This window comes from Zeus faber (assembly GCF_960531495.2).
Source record: "Zeus faber genome assembly, chromosome: 6".
In the NCBI taxonomy this organism is placed as follows: domain Eukaryota; kingdom Metazoa; phylum Chordata; class Actinopteri; order Zeiformes; family Zeidae; genus Zeus; species Zeus faber.
The window spans coordinates 24,356,593-24,377,820 of NC_137201.1; the positions used below are offsets into that span (position 1 = coordinate 24,356,593).

A 21,228-nucleotide genomic window follows, 5' to 3' on the forward strand; every position below is an offset into this window, starting at 1 on the left:
ACATTTTGACCATATTAGATGGAATGTCTCCAATGAACGGGTGACTTATAACATTCAGTTCAAGACTGAAATGTTGGTAAAATTCAATAGCATGACAAACACTTATTCCTTTTTATATATATATATATATATATATATATATAAAAATAAATATAGTTTCAAAAGTCGTTTGATTTTTTACTATTTCACCTTGAAGGGGGGAGTGTAACTCCACCCCCTGGAAAAAAGAAAAAAAAAAAAACACAACAGTGACAACTACACACGATTTCTCTTCCCTTCAAAGACGTCTTGGATGAAATCCCTAGAGCTTCCATTCAGGGACGTCTCTCCCTAGAGACAGCGGAGCCGGTCTGTCAGACTGGAGATAACGACGGTGTGAGACGCATGAGAGCGATACACATTAATCCTGTTATGATACCTGCGCGCCCACTCCGGGGGACGCCGCGTCCAGAACAGCGGGCGAGGCTGTTCAAGGGCAGCGCTCCGTTTGACCACATGACGGAGTGCCGGCACGTTCGCGGTGCGCTCAGTCGGTGGGTATAATGGTGGTGTGTGTGTGTGTGTGTGTGTGTGCGTGTGTGTGTGTGTGTGTGTGTGTGTGCGTGTGTGTGTGAGTGAGAGACTGGGGGAGGGAGGGAAAGGCAAAAGCGAAGGAGGAGAGAGGGGAGGAGGCAGGAAAGAGAGGAGGGTCAGGCCAGGACAGAGCGGGGAGTGAGAAATGAGAGGGAAGGAGAAGAGAAGAGAGGAGAGGAGGGGGAGGAGGAGGTGGAAAGAGAGGAGGGCCAGGCCAGGACCAAGCTGGGAGTATAGAGGAGGAAAGGGGAGGATATAGCAGAGAGTGGAGAGGGAAGGAGGGGAGGGGAGGAGAAAAGAGTAGAGATGAGAAGATATGGACAAAGAGGGCGAAGGGAAGGAAAATAAAGGAGGGCAAGGAGAGGAAAGGAGGAAATGAAAGCAAAGAGAGAGGAGGTGAACGGAGGAGAGAAGAGGAAAGGAAGGATGACGAGGAGGGAAGAGGAGATGAAAAAACATGAACAAAGAAGAAGAAGAAGGAGGAGGAGAGGAAAGGAGGACCACGTGAAAAGAGGAAATGAAGGTAAAGGAACCAAGGATGCACGGTGAGTAAAAAAAAAAAAAAAGAAAAAAAAAAAGGAGAGGAGGGGTGAGATTTCATCTCTCTGACTGCTGCACGGCGCAAAGAGAGGTGACAGGGAGACATTAAGCTCTGTGTGCTCAGCATCCTAATGTGGTGCGCGCGCGCGCACACACACACACACACACACACACACACACACACACACACACACACACACACACACACACACACACACACACACACACACACACACACACACACACACACACACACACACACACACACACACACACACTTCAGGGTGACATTGAGTGGGGGGCTGTGTCAGCATTGGATGAGTGCGACAGATTGGCACAATATGACTGTTCAGGGTTAAAAACAAAACAACAAAAAAAAAAAAAAAAAAAAAGTCATGCCCTCCCCCCTCCCCTCTTGAGCGGCTTTTTAACGGATTGAGGTGTACCATCGGTGCCAGAGCGCACAGCAGCAGTGACCCAAATGTCTCAACGCCAAGTGGACGCATCGCTCACACCGAGCGGGTACATCGGCCTGATGGCGAGATGCGGAAACAATGATGAAGGTGTGTCCTCCTCTGCTCTGGGTCTCTCTCTGATGAAGATGATGGTGATGGAAGGTCGGACGCCTGCTAATGAGGCAGCTTGTTGTTGTTTATCACCGCACCGCAGCGCCCATCCAGGCTCCGTACCTCTACCATCCTTTCCTACCCCTTTTTTTAACAATATTAAAAATGTTCTACATTAATCAATCATGTAGTGAATTTATTTATTTATTTTTAATTTCTAAAATATAATATGTATTACTGTATAATAGACACACACACACACACACACACACACACACACACACACACACACACACACACACACACACACACACACACACACACACACACACACACACACACACGGTGATCAATATAGCATCAAAATTGTGATATGAGACTTGATATCATCTGTGATTTTGGCTTTCGTAATATCATAATATAGTAAAATGTTTTCAAAGGCTGCGTATGAACTTTCTGGATTTCATATACTGTTCTAGTTGTTTTACTAAATGGTCATAGCATCCACATTATACTTATGCGTGTTTTTCAAATATTTTGTTTGTAAAAATCTCAAAAATATCATGAAATCTTATGAAAGCACCAGCCGCCATCCCCAAATGATCGATATCCAAACTGTCTCATAGAGCCCTGTCAGGGCTCTCTCGCTCTCGCTCTCTCTCTCTCTCTCTCTCTCTCTCTCTCTCTCTCTCTCTCTCTCTCTCTCTCTCTCTCTCTCTCTCTCTCTCTCTCTCTCTCTCTCTCTCTCTCTCAGTGTCTTGGGCGGTGCCCTGGGCCATTAGCATGGCGCATGTAGAACACACCCCGCTGCAAATCATCCATCACTTCAGGGCCGTCGCCTCAACGCGTGCCGCCCTCAACAAAACCCCTCTCTGACCTCCACCCCTGGACCCTCCATCCACCACCTCTACAGCTCTCATTGAAATGGATGAGAGAGAGAGAGAGACTGCGGTCTTGTATTCCTTTATTAAGGCCTGGCCTTGATCATAGCTGCCTTTGAAGGAATCGGATGTGTGTTTTCACACACACACACACACACACACACACACACACACAGCATGTGGGCATGACAGGCTAAGCGTGGAGGCGATGCGAGCACATATATACATAGGTGGGGACAATGCAGGATCTCTAAATGACGAATGAACTACGCCCCTGCTCAATGTCACATTAGGATTCACACATACGCACACGCATGCCATCGGCCATGCCAGCTGACAGTGTACTAATTTAAGACCCAGACCAAGGCCCGGTGAAATGAGCAGAACTGGGTTATGGGGAAACTGATTAAAAATACATCACAGGGCGGCTGCGCTGCGGAGACGGGAGACAGCGAAGCAGGAAAGTAGTTCTGGGCCCAATACGGAGCGTCAGCACCGACTGACCTACATCCACAGATCACAACCACGTAGAGGCGGCATCAGGGAGCACGTTTCGTTCCTCCATCACCTTCTTTCTCTCTCTCTCTCTCCCTCCCTCTCGCACAGTGGGACTTTTACTAATAACACTAGACGTGAATTAGAAAACAAAAACATTTAACACTTGAATAATCGGTCAATGTCATCAGTTCTCCCTGATCCTGTTCCTTTCTTTTCCTCCTTTTCTACACTGCTGTATTTCTATCTCTCAATCTCAGTCTCAGCCGTCTTCTTGACTGTCCTTCTTCCTCTGCTCATTCTTTTAATTGTTTTTAACAAAGTCCTATACAATCCCTCTTTCTCTCGCCAACGCTGTTCTACACACCTCTTGTTCGTTATTTTAACAGTGCCGGAGTACGATGCTGGGTTCACGGTCACTGCAAAAAAAAAAAAAAATCCATCTCACCAAGTCGTCAAACCAACTGTAAACTTTAATAAAGCTTTCTAAGGTGAACTTGCTCCATTTTGTTGAATAATAGAGCGGCATGTGGAATTTTGTGGTAAAGAACAAAAATTAACTAGTTTGTAAAAAAAAAAAAAAAAAAAAAAAAAAAGCATTCAATCCTAATAAATAGCAAAAAATTTTCACTTGGACTAGAGCTGTCACAGTTATAAAAAAGCCCCCTAACCACAATTATTTTAGTTATTTCTTTTAAAATTCTTAGATTCTACTATATCATATTTTCCATCTAAATTTCAGGGGAATTTTGAACCAACATTATATAAAAAAAAAAAAAAAAAAAAAGGGGTTGAGGCAAATTGCCTACAGATATCTTCATGGTCCAATATTCATGTTTTTTTTTTATTGATAATGTGGATGTGTATTACACTATGAAACTGAAAATGAACATAAAAAAAGACAATTGCAAGTATTTGTATGACAATCAGCTAAACTCATCATAACTGGGGCATAATAGCACATATTGCACATTGGCGAGATAGCTCAGATTGTATTTCATTAATTACTCAGAGTGCAAATACAATTACTTGTTCTCAATTTTCGGGGACAAACACTTTCTGCACGGGCCGCCTGCCACACATTTCAACACGTTTGCGCACTGTGTTTCATTTGGCCAAAACAACCAACCAATCATTCAATAAAACAATCACCCACCATCCTGACATGGTGAAGTCCCGGTACAGCATCCGCTTCCCCACCTCCTTCCTCTGGACCCTCCGCGGGAACTCCAGATGGGTGAACTCGTTCCCCAACAAGTGGGGCTGCATGTAGGCCTAAAACATGAATCAAAGAACACAAACAAACACACAAACAAACAAATAAATAATCCAGGAGGGAGCAGGAGGAGATTGACATGCCCAGGGGAGAGGAAAAACAATCCCATAGTCTATTAAAGCTGGCGACGAGACCGTGCAGTGAGGTGGGGAGAGGCAGAGCTAAGCATAGCCAAAACCTCAACGGGGGAGGGGGGTTGCGAGGGGTGGCGGTCGACTGTGCTAATATCTGACAGCTGTGTAGGCCAGAGGGGAGTGGACCGAGGCTCCCTCATTATCTCTCTTACCAGGAACTGGAGTCGCTGTCTCTCTGACTCCGGTGTGAACTCCGTTGACATGGGGATGACTTCCCCCGCTCGAACGATGATCGCTCTGAGGGAGGGAGGGAGAGAGAGGGAGGGAGAGAGAGAGAGAGAGAGAGCAAGAGAGAGAGACAGTCAAACACACACACACACACACACACACACACACACACACACACACACACACACACACACACACACACACACACACACACACACACACACACACACAGTAGACCAAACAAACCCAGATTTTCTGGACTAGGTCATCCCTGCTGCTTTCCAAAGGTATGAGGATGTGAGAGCAGACACACACACACACACACACACACACACACACACACACACACACACACACTTTCTTGTGTGTGTGAGTGTGTGTGTGTGTGTGTGTGAACGTGTGAATTAATGCACCAGTTCTCAACTTCCCATGACGCCGTTTTCAGGTCCCCAAAATTCTCAAGACAACAGCAATTAGAAAGCGTGACAAATGTGTGCGAGACCCCCAGGGTGAGAATGTGTCACGGTGTGTGTGTGTGTGTGTGTGTGTGTGTGTGTGTGTGTGTGTGCGGTGTGTGCGCACGCTGTTGTCTCACCTGCTGTCCCCAGCGTTGGCCACGTAGAGCTTCCCAAGGAGAAAGACGACTGCCAGCGCAGTGCAGCCCCCCGAAATGTTGTAGACCGCCTTCTCCTTTTCTATCTGCACATCCTAAAAACACACACACACACACAGCTAATCTCTTCATTCAAGAAAACTAATCCTCTGAACGTAATCTTACACCAGGGGGTTTCAAAAAAGTATTTTTTTCCTTGTTATCTCACAGCAAGAAGCCAATACAGCATAAAATATCCACACAATACTAACAAAAAAACAAAAAACAAAACATGGGATTATTAGTTAAAAGTCCCCCAACGACAGAGGTTAAAGGGCAATGAAACGGTATAAAATCCAAAAGCAAAAGAAAAAAGTTTGGAAGGGCCACTGGTTATTATGCGAGTTAATTAGCCCAGATTATTTCAGTGCTAATTAAAGAATCGAAAAAGAAAAAAAATCAATAATTAAAAAAAAAAAGAAAAAAAATCAACTCATTAATTACATGAATAATTAATCTGTCATCGAATTAATCAAACTGCTACGATAGATTCTCACAAAGCTGCTCCCACTTCGTTAAACACTTTTTTGTTTTTCCAGCCAAACTCTGGTTATTGTTTGCTGCGGTGTTGATGGCTCCTCCGGGGAGACGGGCAGGAAGCGTTCCAGGAGCATCGCACGGTCCCCTGGCATCGTATTCAGCAGATTCAGAGGGAGAACCAAATAAAACAAGCCTGTCCTTCAGGGTTTAAACTCCTGAGGAATATTCACTGTCACACACAGCTTAGAACTCTGTGTGTGTGTGTGTGTGTGTGGGGGAGTGAGAGAGCTATATCAAATCTCTGTGCACAGAGAGACAGTTACAAAAGTGGAACGTAACAAAGTGTAATTAAGTGCACCTTCCGGGTATATGTACTCTGGTACATTAAGGATATGAAGCGTATTTTTATTTATTTATTCTTAAAATCGGCCTTTTTAAACGCAAAAGAGCAAGAGCAACCAAATGCCACTGAACAAATCATACTGTTTCGTCCTGTGTTCCAGGCTCCGTTATATCGAGACGCTGGACTTTTAATACTTTACGCGCAATTAAAAGCAAGTAGTTGTGTAAGTTCAAATGCCAATATCAACGCTTCCGCATGAGTCATTTAGCGTCAGGGTGTTTGTGTTTCTGCTGAAGTTAAAAGGTCTGAGTTGCTTCTGCCGGCGCTGCAGAAAGCTGTGTGCGGCGCTCCGTGGGTATTTTCTCCACCTGCGCGTCGGTGTAGAAGAATAATGCCATAATTACGCCTGTGAGCTACACCTGTTATTACCCCGATCTAACATCTCCTTGAAGGGGAACCAGTCGCAGAGAACAGGCAGCGAGAGAGAGAGCGGAACAGCACCAGCAATTTTGTGTTATATCCTTCATGAGCACATTTTGTACTGATCCATCTGCTCGGGAGAGAGGGACACCATTTCAATATTTTTCTTTTTTTTAAATTTAAGTTCATCTCCACTTATTTGTATATGTCAACTGCAATGTTGACTGTACATGACATACATGACATTACTTTCAGGCTATTTAGGTATATTCTTCATTCGTTGTTTTTAATTTCATCGTTTTGTCAATGTAAACATATGTTTCCCGTGCCAATATACTGTAGCCCACAGACAGACAGACAGACAGACAGACAGACAGACAGACAGACAGACAGGCAGACAGACAGGCAGACAGACAGGCAGACAGAGAGAGAGAGAGAGAGAGAGAGTGTGAGAGAGAGAGAGAGAGAGACAGTGTGTGTGTCCTTCACTCCTTGATGAATTATGAATCCATCGCCAGGTCCACATGCATACATATTAATCCGGGCTGCATCCGACGAGTCCAACGGCTGTAGCGGAAGTCTTTAATAATGGAAACACCCCGCGTGTACATCTACATCTTCCTTCCGCCAGGCATGCGTCCGCCCTCCGGGACGAGCAGGTGGGGTCAGCACCGCCCGACAAAAAAAAAAAACACCAATGGAGACCAGACCGCCCAAGAGTGAGACCGGCCTATTCTGTGTGTCCATTCAAACTGTCAAGTGTCTTTACGATAACATATCATACACAGAGATACATTTTGCGTGTGTGCGCACACACACACACACACACACACACACACACACACACACACACACACACACACACACACACACACACACACACACACACACACACACACACACACACACACACACACACACACACAGCAGCCTCTATGCAACGCTTTCTTCCTGATGTTTACAGACTTCCTGTGTTTATCGGGCTCCAGCAGCCTCCCCGCAAAAAAAAAAAAAAAAAAGGAGCCATTTCCATAGGAATGCGGTGACTCATGCTGGAGGAGAGTTTAACGGCGTATTTCTCTGATAAGATAATGGATCTTGGAGAAAGGAAACCCAGAAGAATTCAATGGAATAAAAAGTCACCGAGCCTCCCAACGCATTCCGGTTTCGGGAAGCTTTGTTTTGTAACACAACTGCCGTGGGGATACTGAAGTAAAATGAGTAACTCCAAAAATTTAACAAAATAAAATGCAACACCGCATCCAAAATGCCATGTGATATTGAGAAAAAGTGACTCTATTTAAAGCTTTTCTGATACATAGAAACATGTCAGAAGCCTATAAATGAGAAAATGGATTACGTGTCATTTCAGTATATTCTAATTACCCCAAACTAATGACGGAAAAGGGAATGGGTTTGCGCGGAATTGCCCTTTAGGGGGCAGTTCAGAGAGAGAGGGAGGCAGAGACGGAGAGACAAAGGAAGAAAGAATGAAAGAAAGAAAGAAAGAAAGACAGAAAGAAAGAAAGAAAGAAAGAAAGAAAGAAAGAAAGAAGGAAAGAATGAGGAGAGAGAAAAGGGACAAAGGCGCAAATCCACCGCCTCAGCCGGAGGAGGAAACGGCAAACGGAGCCGAGATAACCAACGTCCGTGCATTGGAAGCGGCGGACGACAGTTTCATCACGGCACTGTTTAGAATAGCGTCAAGACTCACTTTCAGCAGTGTCCAGTTATGGGTTTCCTTCAGATAGAATTGACTTTATTCAAGTGACTTATTGTGTACTCTGTTGTGTATCCAAGTCACTATAACAAAATACAGATTATTATGCAAAATATACCAATCGTTTCTGTCTCCTATTGGGATGGCTTACTAAAGCTTATACATGTGCTACCAGTGGGGGGGGGGGGGGGGGGGGTCTCACTGCTCCAACAACATTCTCAGTTGCACACTGCCACCTAGTGTTCAACCAAGAGAAGCAATTATTAGAAGGATTTTTTTTTTTTTGGTATCTGCTTTTCATATAAGGATTAAGATTTAGTGCCGTTTTATGGTACAGTATGGTTCTTAACTGGTGTGAAGAGTGGTTTAGGCGATATCTGCAGAGAGCGTTAAAAATGTGTCTCAACTGCCTCAAATTACCAGCTGGCCTGGGTGGGATTTTAGGCATACGGACATTTTAGGTAGCATCTGTTAAGTTGCCACGGTGAGACAAGTGGCTTAAATTGATTCTCCATTGAAAGTCGTTTCCCCCTTGTGTCATGTGGAAAATACCCTCCCTCTGGTGTGGGTAACAGATTCAAATAACGTGCATGAACAATTATTTACACTTTCACACATTTAAACCTCAGTCAATTCCAAAGCAGGCAAACTGCGACTTTCACATTTCGCACTCTCAAATACGGTGTAATTCATCCCCGGATGATTACTGCTGGTCTTTGGCAAACGCAAAGCAAAGGTCAAACACAGCAGTAAACTGAGAGATTAGCTAATAGACCAGGGCCCGTGACCTCTGACCTCCCGCGCTGTAACGCCGATCAGGTGCCGTGTTGCTTTGATTGCCACGGGCCTTGACCTCTTGTCTCCACGGTGAGCTAAGCCTCCAACATCTACTTACGCCACAGCCAGATGGCTCGCAATTCTTTGAAACCTGCGGCAGTTGGAAAGCAGGCGCCGGAGGCTCTACCGCCGTCAGCTGACTGACTGACTCGATGGCCAGCGCTGCTGATTTGAAGAGAATAGTCTCGCTGAATGGATCGGACACGGATGGCAGTACTTAACACAACTTGAGTACGTGTGTGCGCCATCGCATGCCAACTTCCTGTGCCTTATCCGCAGAGTCCGGCTGCCAAGACGCCTCCTCCTGTCCCAGCGCTGCTACAGGAGGCTGCACCAGAACCTAACAAAACTAAAAACGGCATACAGCCGACACTACTACGCATCACATAAGGTGAGGCTAATTTTAAATGAATGATTACAATTAATAACTTTTGAATCTAATAAGAGAACAATCAATTGATCGATTCATTTCAGGGATAAAATAAGGAATAATATACGTAATGAATTATGATGATGAAGTATAAAGTATAACGACGTATGATATAAAAATGTTAAATATGTACTCTAGAAATGTCACAATGTGAATACGAGTATTTGTTCCATATTATATAATAAAAATGAATATAAAATTTTTATGCAAATAAAGGATTTCTTTCTTTTTTTTTTTAACTGCTGGATAAACACATTAAGCAATTTTAAGATGTCTATTTGGGTTCAGATGCATAGTGATAAGGACCTACCAGCAGATTGTACCTTCCTACATTAAGTTTATTACATTTTAAGCATTCTACGATCTAAATTCATGGCACAGATTGGCACAATTGATCAATAATGAAAATAATCAGTTGCTGCCGAGAAAACGTCTATGTATCAATAGTACTTATTAGTAGTATCATGTTACTCTTAACATGAATCACTAACCGTTACCCGTTCTCTGTGACTTCCACCCCAGCAGCCTCACCATGTCTTTGAAGGCGTTCTCAATGGCTCCCATCACCAGACTCTCATGTGAGACCTTCTTCTCTGTGAAGAAGCGTGCCGGCGGCGTGCTGGGCGAGCCCGGGGCCCCCGCGGCCCCCCGGAGCGAGGCCGCCCTGGACAGGGCCCGGTGGGACGTGGGAGTGAGGTGGTGGTTGATGGGCCCCTCGCCCAGGCATGTCGGGGGTTGCAGGCTGGGAATGCGCAGGATGTCCAGGACCTCCTGGAGGTGCAGGGCGATGTGGCTCTGCAGTAGTCGGGAGGCCACCACCGCCGCGCCGGAGCCGGCGTGGCCGTCAAACAGTGCCCAGTAGTGGAAGGCCAGGCCCTCGGAGCTGTCCTGCGTGCCACAAACAGACTGTTAAAGGCTAGGGTGACTATTTTTCAATCCAGGCCTTATCAAAATGGCTCCCATCATCAACTTTTCATAGCACAACCTAGATGCAAATCAGCTCTTTTAGCTACATCCATGCTAATGTAAGAGAAACAGGAAGTTGTGCCGCTTTATACTAGCAACCTACTGTAACGTGACACTTTGGATGTACTGCAGCAATTGCAAAAAAAATGTTTTTTATGTAATATAAACATGATTTAATATATTACTGTCCCACTGGACTGCATTTAAGCACAGTTAGAGGCTACAGCAGGGTGGTATGTTTATCTTCTCTTTAAGAGAAAAGCGTTCAGTGCCATGAGCAGTTATTAAAGATCACAGCCAACACCTGGCGAAAATGGCGACGCTGTCCTTTAATGCCACGGACACACGACACAACTATCAAAGGCGTCAGATCGCTGTACTGTTCACACTACACAACTTTCCGTCTTGTGATCGGGAGTCTTGAAGTCGTTGTGGTTTTCACACTACGCGACTGATCGGCCACAGGGGGTCACACATTACAAGATCCTCCACCAGGAGGTGAATCCCAGACGAGTCTGCGGGTCTCCAAAGACACAAGCGAGAAGTGACACCATGAAATTACGTGATACCATGTGCCGGACAGGATTAAAATTGATTATTTATTTTATTTTTATTTTATTCAATTCTTGATCACTGTAAAAAGCCAATAAAAGCAGAATTTAAATAAGAAAATATATTACAAACCTAGAGGAGAAAAGTACAATAGGTATGTCGTGTGTTTCTGTATGTCTGCTTTCATTGGCTGTAGCTCGTTGCGTCGCTCCCGAGTCAAGCCCGACACGACCAGACATTAAAACCTGCTCGACATCTCTCCGGCGTCTGCTCGCCATCGCCGAGCGCTCGGTGAGCAGACGGATCGCGTCGTGAGCGGTTCACACCGCGCGCTCGGCGCTGAAGGGAACAGGCACATGAGTGCATGAAATAACGTCAAAGCAGAGCCAAACAAAATATAGTTACATCTATGCCAGAGGGAGTGCCACAAAGACCTTTTTAGCCGAGTTGAAGCATTCCGTCCCCACGCAATGCCATCCCGTCCCATTTGGAACTTTTAACCAAACAAACATTAACACACTCAAAGCTATAATACCACAGCACCGTGGTATGACGAGAGCTGATGGAGCGAGGGTAAAAGCACTAGCCGAACTCTACGCTACTTATATCGGGTCGGTATCACTGCAGAAGTGAGTCATGAGGTACTTGCGTGTGTTTATTGTAACTCTGTGTCAGCCTGAGTGTAGGAGTAGTGGGCTGAGAGGGAATTCAGGAGCAGGAGGTCAGTTTCTCACTGGGGATGAGCTATGTGAGTCAGCCAGCCGTAACAAAAGAATATCTACACCCATCAGCCACAACATTAAAACCACTGACAGGTGAAGTGAATAACGTTGCTCATCTGGTTCCAATGGAACCTGTCAAGGGGTGGGATACATTAGGCAGCAAGTGAACAGTCACTTCTTGAAGTTGATGTGTTGGAAGCAGGAAAAATCGTCAAGCGTAAGGATCTGAGACACTTTGACAAGGGACAAATTGTGACGGCTAGACGACTGGGTCAGAGCATCTCCAAAAGGGCAGGTCTTGTGGGGTGTTCCTGGTATGCAGTGGTTAGTACCTACCAAAAGTGGTCCAAGGAAGGACAACCAGTGAACCGGCGACAGGGTCATGGGCGCCTAAGGCTCATTGATGCACGTGGGGAGAGAAGTCTAGGCCGTCTGGTCCGATCCCACAGAAGAGATCCTGTAGCACAAATAGCTGAAAAAGTTAATTCTGCTATGATAGAAAGGTGTCAGAACACACAGTGCATCACAGTTTGCTGTGTGTGGGGCTGCGTAGCCACAGACCAGTCAGAATGCCCATGCTGACCCCTGTCCACCACGGAAAGTGCCTACAATGGGCACTTGAGCGCCAGAACTGGACCATGGAGCAATGGAAGAAGGTGGCCTGGTCTGAGGAATCAAGTTTTCCCTTATATCACGTCGGGTAAGTGTGTGTCGTTTACCTGGTGAAGAGATGGCACCAGGATGCATTATGGGAAGAAGGAAAGCCGGCGGAGGCAGTGTGATGCTCTGGGCAATGTTCTGCTGGGAAACCTTGGGTCCTGGTATTCATGTGGATGTTACTTTGACATGCACCACCTACTTAAACATTGTTACAGACCAATTACACCCCTTCATGGCAATGGTATTCCCTGATGGCAGTGGCCTCTTACAGCAGGATAATACTGCAACACTGCAACAATTGTTCAGGAAAGGTTTGACATTGAGTTCAAGATATTGACTTGGCCTCCAAATTCCCCAGATTTGAATCCGATGAAGCATCTGTGGGATGTTCTGGAACAACAAGCCCGATCCATGGGGGCCCCACCTCTCAACTTACAGGACTTAAAGGATCTGCTGCTCACGTCTTGGTGCCAGATACCACAGGACACCTTCAGAGGTCTTGTGGAGTCCAGGCCTCCACGGGTCAGAGCTGTTTTGGCCACACCAGGGGGAGCTACCCAATATTAGGCAGGTGGTTTTAATGTTGTGGCTGATCGATGTATACTGTATACAAAGAAAAGAGGCCGATGTACAGCACTGGCATGTTTTTGGATTTGTATTTATTTATTTTCTTTTATTTTAACTACACTGTAAATAGTAGGCTAACCTGCAGTTGGTGAACTGTTAACTTTACATTTAGGGACTATTTTGGTTGGGGGAGCTGAGCTCATCACAAAAATGAGTCTATTGATTCACTCTTACCAGTACTTGATAAATCCCCTTATTTATAGAACTGTCATATAATGTACATTTTTCGTAAAGGTACAATCAGTAATATCGTAATTGTTCGTTGCACAAGTTAACCATGATATATTTCGACAGGGCTCGCAGATGACGGTGTTCACTTATCTTACTAACTGTCCAATGATACTGATTGCACCTTAAACAGCGTTGTCGCTCGGGTTGAGCATCCAAAGACAACATTCAAGGACGTCCAAAACCATGCCTTGAAAAGGCACGTATCATTTCACAACAACCAGGAGTCACTTTTCTTTCAGAGCCAAGTTGCTGCACTTAAGCCTTTGCTTGGACTCACCAGGTTCTCCCTGAAACCCAGGCCCTCCCCGTTGGGCAGAGAGGACCTCCTCCGCGACGTGGGGGTCCGGTTGGGTGTGGAGCTGACTGCGGGCTTAGCCTTGACCAGCAGCTCCTCGCAGCACGCCTGGTCCTCGTTTAAAGTGCTCTTTCCCGCATTGATCACCCTGGAGGTTCGGAGAGAGAGAGAGAGAGAGAGAGAGAGGCTGGTTAAAAGTAGGACATCAAAAGTTGTTTTTTTAGTTTTTTTTTATTGCAAGGAGAGTTCACGGAAGTCGAAACTCCAACATTGGCCAGAAAATTCACATTTGAAACATAAATCAGATTCAAGTAAAGAGCTCAGGAAACTTCAGTTTCCATCTCAGTTTCCTTTCTTTGGTTATTTAATGCGAATTTGACTATTCCGCCTTAAAAGCTTTCACTTTGAAATAACCTGAATAGCAGGGATCATTGTGCAGGTCTAAACATTGTTTTTTGCGGGTTATTATTATTACACTGATATTTCATGTATACGTTTTGGATTTAGATTATTTAATATTTCCTCCAATATGTCTACTGGGACACTTGATGGAATTAGATTCTATTTTTGCTGTTTTAGGATAGATCCTTTGACCGCCAGGAAAGTCAGGAATGTATTTCATCTAGTAAATCTACAGAGGAGCTGTTTAGTTTCACTGTGAATCTATGAGCCTATTTTATTATTACATTCTGTAAATTCCAATGAGAAATTTTCTTTGTGATTATTTTCTTCTTTAATTCCTTGCCAAGCTGGAATTTGCCTTGTCTGAGAACAGTTTTTCCAATATAAACAAATTAGGTAAATAAATCAGAAATGAGTCCAAAACAAGCACATGTAATTAATATGTGTCGGGTAGGTTTTCTTGACTACCAACCACACGCGGCGTGGAGGTTAGGAGATAAATAATGCAGTGGAAGACCAGGCAGATGGCGCAGTGCTATGAATGCTCAAGACATTCGCCAGTTAACCAGACTCAGACAGGCTCTCTCTGTTGACAGTAGTCACACCTCTCGTCGCTGACCTGGACAGTGTGCAAATAAGCACTTCGTTAACGGCATAAACAAACTCAGTCATATCATCAACGGCAGCATTTTTATTTATTTTTTATTTTTTTACTTTTTTCTGAGGACGCACTTTTTTTTCTTTTCTTTTTTTTTTTTTTTTTAATTGGCAAACGCCTCTAACACAATTAACAATGGGCCTAATTGATGAAGCTAAGCAGAGCACATTTGTGTGTAAATGGTAAACTAATATTCAAGACTTACAGTATAAGACAATGCTTGATTAATCACAATTCATTTTTTGCATGTGCTATTGAAAACAGTATTCACACATTTTACATATATGTTGATAAATGAGGCCCAATAATTGCATCCAGGCAGAGTTTATCGGCTATTTTTTCATTTTCTATTTGCAACTTGGCAACCCAATTAAAATCTCCTACGACCCACATCTGGGTGGTGAATATGACGAACTCTGCCCTGCTGTATTTGTTTGCCTTTGGATTCTCAACTTATTTGACAATGTGTATACCTGCAAGTTGTTCCACTTTAATTACAAGTTCCCACTTCTGGCTGTGGCCTTACTAAATACTAAACCAATTGGTGTAGCAATAGATTGGATTCAAACCCTCCATACTTATAGCCCTGAGTACTTCTGGGTTAAAGAAGAATTGCGAGTAATAGCAATATGATTAAAGTCCCGTTCATAATATGAGACCACCTGCAGAACTGTACTAAGAGAGAACTTGTAACAAGGCAGGTCAGAGGGCCAGAGCAGGGTTCCTCTGCCTCCAGCTAGGAACACAGCAGGGTGGATAACGCAGGAACTGGGTGATTGGCACAGCAGGATTACTTTTAATTGGCTCCCAGACACCACAGGTCATCTCTGAATACCATCCATTTTTAATCACACATACCCTTCAGTGGGGCTCGGCAGTAGTTTGATAATGTTGCGTATTGTGACAGATCAAGACGTCATCATCTTCATTGCAATTTTGTAGTCAAAAGTCGTGATCATAAGAAGATATGATCTGAAATTATTAACAGTCGAAGTTTGTTTATATCAATTGTCATTTTCCTTAATTTCGATTAATAGAGAGGCTTTAAGGGAAATACTTGTTAATTCTCACAATTGAGAATTTTGACCTGTAATGTGAATTTAAATAGTTAGTTGGTGCTAATTCCTGAAGTAAGTTGCAATACTGCAATTATTCTGATCCTCTATTCAAATGCATTACTTCTACACACACTTCCACACCAAAGTATGGAAAACTCAGCCATTCTGCCAAAGAGTGTGCACACTCACGAGTCACACCTCTTCAAGTTCCATTCCAGGCCAACGCCCGCTGCGAAGCAGCAAGAAATACAACTTATAGACTCAGATGTAAAGTGTAAATAACATAATACTTCAAGTAATGGCATTTTATTTTTGCCACCATGCCTTATCAGAAGCCGCTGTCTCAATCCAGAGCACTTATCAATGAGACACAAGAGCATCACAAGATTAACACTTGACGCTTCAAGGCCTTTTATCTCTGATCTGACAGGACAGGTCAACCACAACCCGAGGGATGAATTGTGCTCGAGACGCCGATTGTCATGCTCGATAACCCCGTTCGACGTTTGTATATTTGGGAACCAGGCGATGACCTCAATCAATCTGTCAGCGTGACCCAGTGTACTGTGCACTTCGCTTTTAGTCACGGAGATGGACAACTTTTTCACACGGAGTTGCTGTAAAGGGATATGAACGTTTCCTGAGCAGAATCTAAAACACAGATATCAGTGCTGAATCCATCAATTATTATTGACCAAATTGAATGTGACAATTCATAACACTGCAAGTCCCTTTCAATCATCACTTTATTTTCTTCTTCTGATTGATTGATTTGTTTTTCGTTCTGTCGGGTCACTTGAGGTGGTGGGAATATCCCCCCCCCCCCATTCCAGGGCACTGTTCTTTTTTGTCCATCCATATCCACGGTTTACTGGCCACAACAAGCTAAGCTGCTTAATCAAATCCACCTTGACTGCCTTTCACTTCTTGCACGTGCCCCATCGTTGCATCCGTTTCAGATATGTGTACATTAACGCAGCTACGTACGTCACACTGCGTCGGCATCAGGTTTAGGTGTCAAAGTATTTTGACGAGTCCCTGCCTCCCAACCGATTGCACCTATGGTCAGTTTAAGGTCTCGTATTAGACGGACATGAATGTCTTTGGATATTAGTCAGGAAAACAAGAGTGTAAGCCACTTTGGATTAGTGTGTCTGATGAAAGACTACATTTCAACTTAGATTTAAAGTGGTTCTGTCTAAGATAATGTATCAAATTAAATTCCACAGTTTGCAGAAACATCTTTGTGCACATCCTCAAGTGTACAAGCACTCCTCGTGAATGCGGGTGCTGCAGATGATCAAGATGTAACAATGAATGCCTTGAATGTCGGCGTTCACCAAATATAGATGATTCTGTACCCTGGCTCTATTGTGCCAGACTTAATTACATTTGACATTCGTCCCGACGTCTTTCATCTGTTCATTATTTAATTCATCCACAATTCTATAAAAGTCAACGACGACCACAATTACCGTCCTCACAAGAATAGCGATCAGTGCTTGATGATAATTACATGACAATGATAGGAAGAAAGAACATAAAGAGCAGAGGTGACTGATGCACTGACAAGCGTCGAGTGTTTAAAAAGTAAAGAAAAAAAAAAAGAGAAGAATAGAAATATAGAAAGTAAAGGAATGGAAAGAACTTCCCCCAAGAGGAATTTGTCATTGATTGGAGAGGAACCAGTCAACCAAAAATACAGCAAATGTGGTAGCTCGCAAAACGACATGTATTATTAAGTAGATCCTGAGTATGAGTGACCGGGTGAAACAGACGATGTGGACCTTGAGATGAGCCGACCGGTTCGAGGCGCACCCCAGAGAAATGTCAAACTAATGGACACAAAAGGTGAAACCAATGTCCTATTACTATTACACAGTTATTATTTTTACAGCTATTTACAGATCACAGGGAATAAAGAAGGCATTTTGAAAAATTTAAATAAAAACGCTGAATAGCTCTATTGGGCAAACGGCATGACAGGATTTTCAGCAGGTCGAGTATTGTGATAAAACACAAGAGGAGAAACAGCACAATGCCATGAACATGACTGCATGTGTGCATGTGACGACCAACAGGCAAGTATTACGTCAAGCGCCGGTCATGTGCCCGCTCTCCATAGACGAGCGTGACGCTGAGACTATTTCACACAATTAACAAAAAAAGAAAAAAAAAGAAAAAATAATGATAATAATAAAATTTGAAAAGAAAAACAACAGTGGAAGAGAAAGGAATAGGAGAGGTTGAAGAATGCTCAGGTACATGCACTGTCAGGTAAGACCAAAGAGAGAATAGACAGTTCTCGCATACATATTTATACATCAGCAGCACCCTGAACTCAGCTAAACAAATGCACACACAGGGACTACACCTAAGATAAATGTCAAAGTCTAAAACACACATGTGAAAATAAAACATGTATGGGTACACTGACAATAGAGCTATTAAGTAAAGACAAAATACTGGATGCTCACGTGGGAAAAGCTTAAAATGATGGCTAGATGGGGAAAATAATACCATATAATATAGCACAAAATAATATGCATAAGTGTGCGTGTGTGTCTGTGGCAAGAGAGAAAATCAGAGAAATGGACGAACTGAAAGAAAGAGAAAGGACGGAAGGAAGAGGGAAAGATAGACACGAGTGAGCACACGAGAGAACGAGCATCTTCCTCTGACCCTTTCAAACCACAGGCCGTACAGAATGTGACAGCACAATGAGCGGCCACGAGAGCACTCAGGCCTGATACCCTGGCCCTGCTCCTCTTCTCCCTGCGCCCGAAACCCCATTACCTGACCCAGAGTTCTTGGCCTGTTCTTCGGTGTTGATTCTACCTGATTTAAAGCTGTTGATTTATGCTTTACAGTCTAAATAGCCCTCACACATACTGTAGTACAATGCTGAATAAGAAATACTTCACAACTGTTACAGCTATGGACACAATTGTGTCCATAGCTGTAACACAATTGCAAACTGTGTTCCAATCCTTCAATGTGTTGTTGAGTAGAAAGGATTGAAAGATGGGATTCTGGTATTGGTGGTTCATGTATGTGATACTGAAAACACACATTAGTACTAGGAAACTCCCAAAACGTCAGCAACAAAACTGGTGAAATTATGGACAACATTTAAAAATGGAAAGAACAAACTTTCGTGTGTGTGTGTGTGTGTGTGTGTGTGTGTGTGTGTGTGTGTGTGTGTGTGTGTGTGTGTGTGTGTGTGTGTGTGTGTGTGTGTGTGTGTGTGTGTGTGTGTGTGTGTGTGTGTGTGTGTGTGTGTGTGTGTTCTTTCCAAACACCTGGCATCACCATTAAATGCATTCTGACCTGATGTACTAGAACATTTTTGGAGGCCACACTACCGCATGACCTAGAAAGATCAAGGCCCCTGCCTGCGGCCCCTGTCCTGCCCATGCTTCAGAGAGGGCTCCCGACCGCCTCATCCAGAAAGAGATGAGAAAGATTATTCTTGTAATCATCAGCGCTATTAATTTCAGTAAATAAACCCAAGCACACTATCCAATCCAATAAACAAGATAAATACTAATTTAGCCATAATCGCTCAAGCCGCTTAGTAGATACGGTCAATGTTTTGATCACATCACTTGTAGATTTCCACCCAAACCGTCTACATTTAGACCATCAGTGAAGTCATTTTGTGTTCCAGCGAGATAGAACTGTGACTACACGTCTGGTTCTCTTCCAGGCTTTCAGCTTTTCCCGTTTGGAAAAAAAATAAAATAAAAAAATAAAAAAGAAATTCAATGCCTCATGACCCAGTTTACAATCCTGAAGTGGATCACATCACTTCAACATGGGCCTGGGCTCCCGATCCCCGCAATCAGATTTCACAGAAACAGGGCCTGCTGGTCAACCAGCTGTTGATAAATCCTGCCTGGCTCTGCTTGGAGCCCATGCCAAAGGGAGCTAGCACACACAAAGCACACACACACACACACACACACACCCAAAAGAATCGGTGCTTCCTGCGAGTAGGCGATGGTTTGGTTCCAAATATAGTGTAGATTTATATAGCAGTCTATTCAACCTCATGAATAAAAATTATTCACCCTAGATTAGCATTAGGCTGCATACACGCCCACTGCCTCTTCCACCCCTTGCACTATGAAATGCCCACGCACACATGAAAACCATCCACAGCCAAAATATTTCTTGGTATGTTTTACCATGGGAGGAACAGGCCCCATGCAAAACCTAGTACAAACTGGCATTACTATTAGGGATGCACAGACACTGATATTGAATATAGGCCCAATACCAGGTTTAAATAGCAGCCAATACGGAGGTAAATTATAGTACCCTGGAGAATGGAGAATTGAAATTGGAGAATATTCCCAATACAAAAATCCAATATATACAATAATATATCTCTAAAGGACAGAAAATGTTCTATTGATGCCAATGCCTAGGGATGAGATTACAATTGGATATACGGCAAAACTTGTGGTTTTGGACTGATCAAAGAAAGTAGTATTATGCATCCCTTTATGTGTAGTTTGAACATTGGTATTCTGTGGTGTAAAGCTGTTGTGGGCTATATCTTTCCCCAGGAATTGAAGGACTGGACTGCAAGGGTGCGAGCTATCATGGCCAACCTGACATGAAAGTTTGGGCACTTGAACTCCTAAATAATAAAAGTGAAATTCATGTAACAGATGATCTTTGAAAATCTGAGGAAAGGCTTTAAATAAAATGTGAGAATTACTTGGTAAACATATTTAAAAAAAAAGGTACAATAATTCGAACTGGAGATGGTTCTGTCTGACATCAGCCAATGACGATAACAAGAAGGTAAACAGTCGTCCCGGCAGCACACTTTCTACTCGTCGGAACCTTGTCCACAAAGATATGAACTCAAGTTATGTTGAATTCAAACATGCACACGGCAACGGTAAAATGTACTGTGCGCTTATGTGAAGCCCTCTTGTTTGCACTTGAGAGTTATCAACACTACACTAGCTGGAAATGCAAAGTGAGTAGTGCTTAATCTCCTGCCACTAAACCAGCCACCTAAATATGCTGGCATCAGCAACAGTGAAAATATCCCACTGGACCTGTATTTTCACATGGCCTCATCTTTTGGACCATGTTCACAGACTGCACCCTTCATGAGAGCAACACAACAGTCCATCCAGCGCGCTGCACATGTGTATTTACAACCACGGCCATTTAAAGCTCAACACAGCTGCCGTGATACTTGGGGCTATTTTGTTTCTATTAGTCCCTTCATGGATTCCGGACGAATCAACATATTGACATCGACCGTAAAACAGTTGTTCTCCGTCTGGCTCCAACATTGCTCTCCAGTATCATTTTAGCTAGAGAAGCACTCGAAACTTGGCATTTCGCTATAGCCAGCAGAGCATAATTTGCTCCTGTTGGTTTGGTGCATAGTACATTTAACGCCTGGTTTGCAGCTTTAAACACAACAATTTGGCCACTTGAAAAATATAAGAGGAAAGACAGATTAGGCCCCTGAGAAAGATTGAAGCAGATTGGACTATGTTGACGAAGCGGT

General features: G+C 43.7%; 1 protein-coding gene across 1 annotated transcript in view; it reads right to left on the reverse strand.

The window, feature by feature from the left end:
• ppm1h (protein phosphatase, Mg2+/Mn2+ dependent, 1H) overlaps positions 1-21,228 on the reverse strand; it is a 33,010-nt gene that overhangs the window by 10,805 nt on the left and 977 nt on the right. Inside the window, exons 2-6 of the mRNA XM_080001988.1 lie at positions 13,554-13,716; positions 10,047-10,403; positions 5,229-5,341; positions 4,618-4,702; positions 4,212-4,330 (exon numbers count right to left, since the gene is read on the reverse strand). Coding sequence (XP_079858114.1) covers positions 4,212-4,330; positions 4,618-4,702; positions 5,229-5,341; positions 10,047-10,403; positions 13,554-13,716 — 837 coding nt within the window. The remainder of the gene's footprint in view (positions 1-4,211; positions 4,331-4,617; positions 4,703-5,228; positions 5,342-10,046; positions 10,404-13,553; positions 13,717-21,228) is intronic.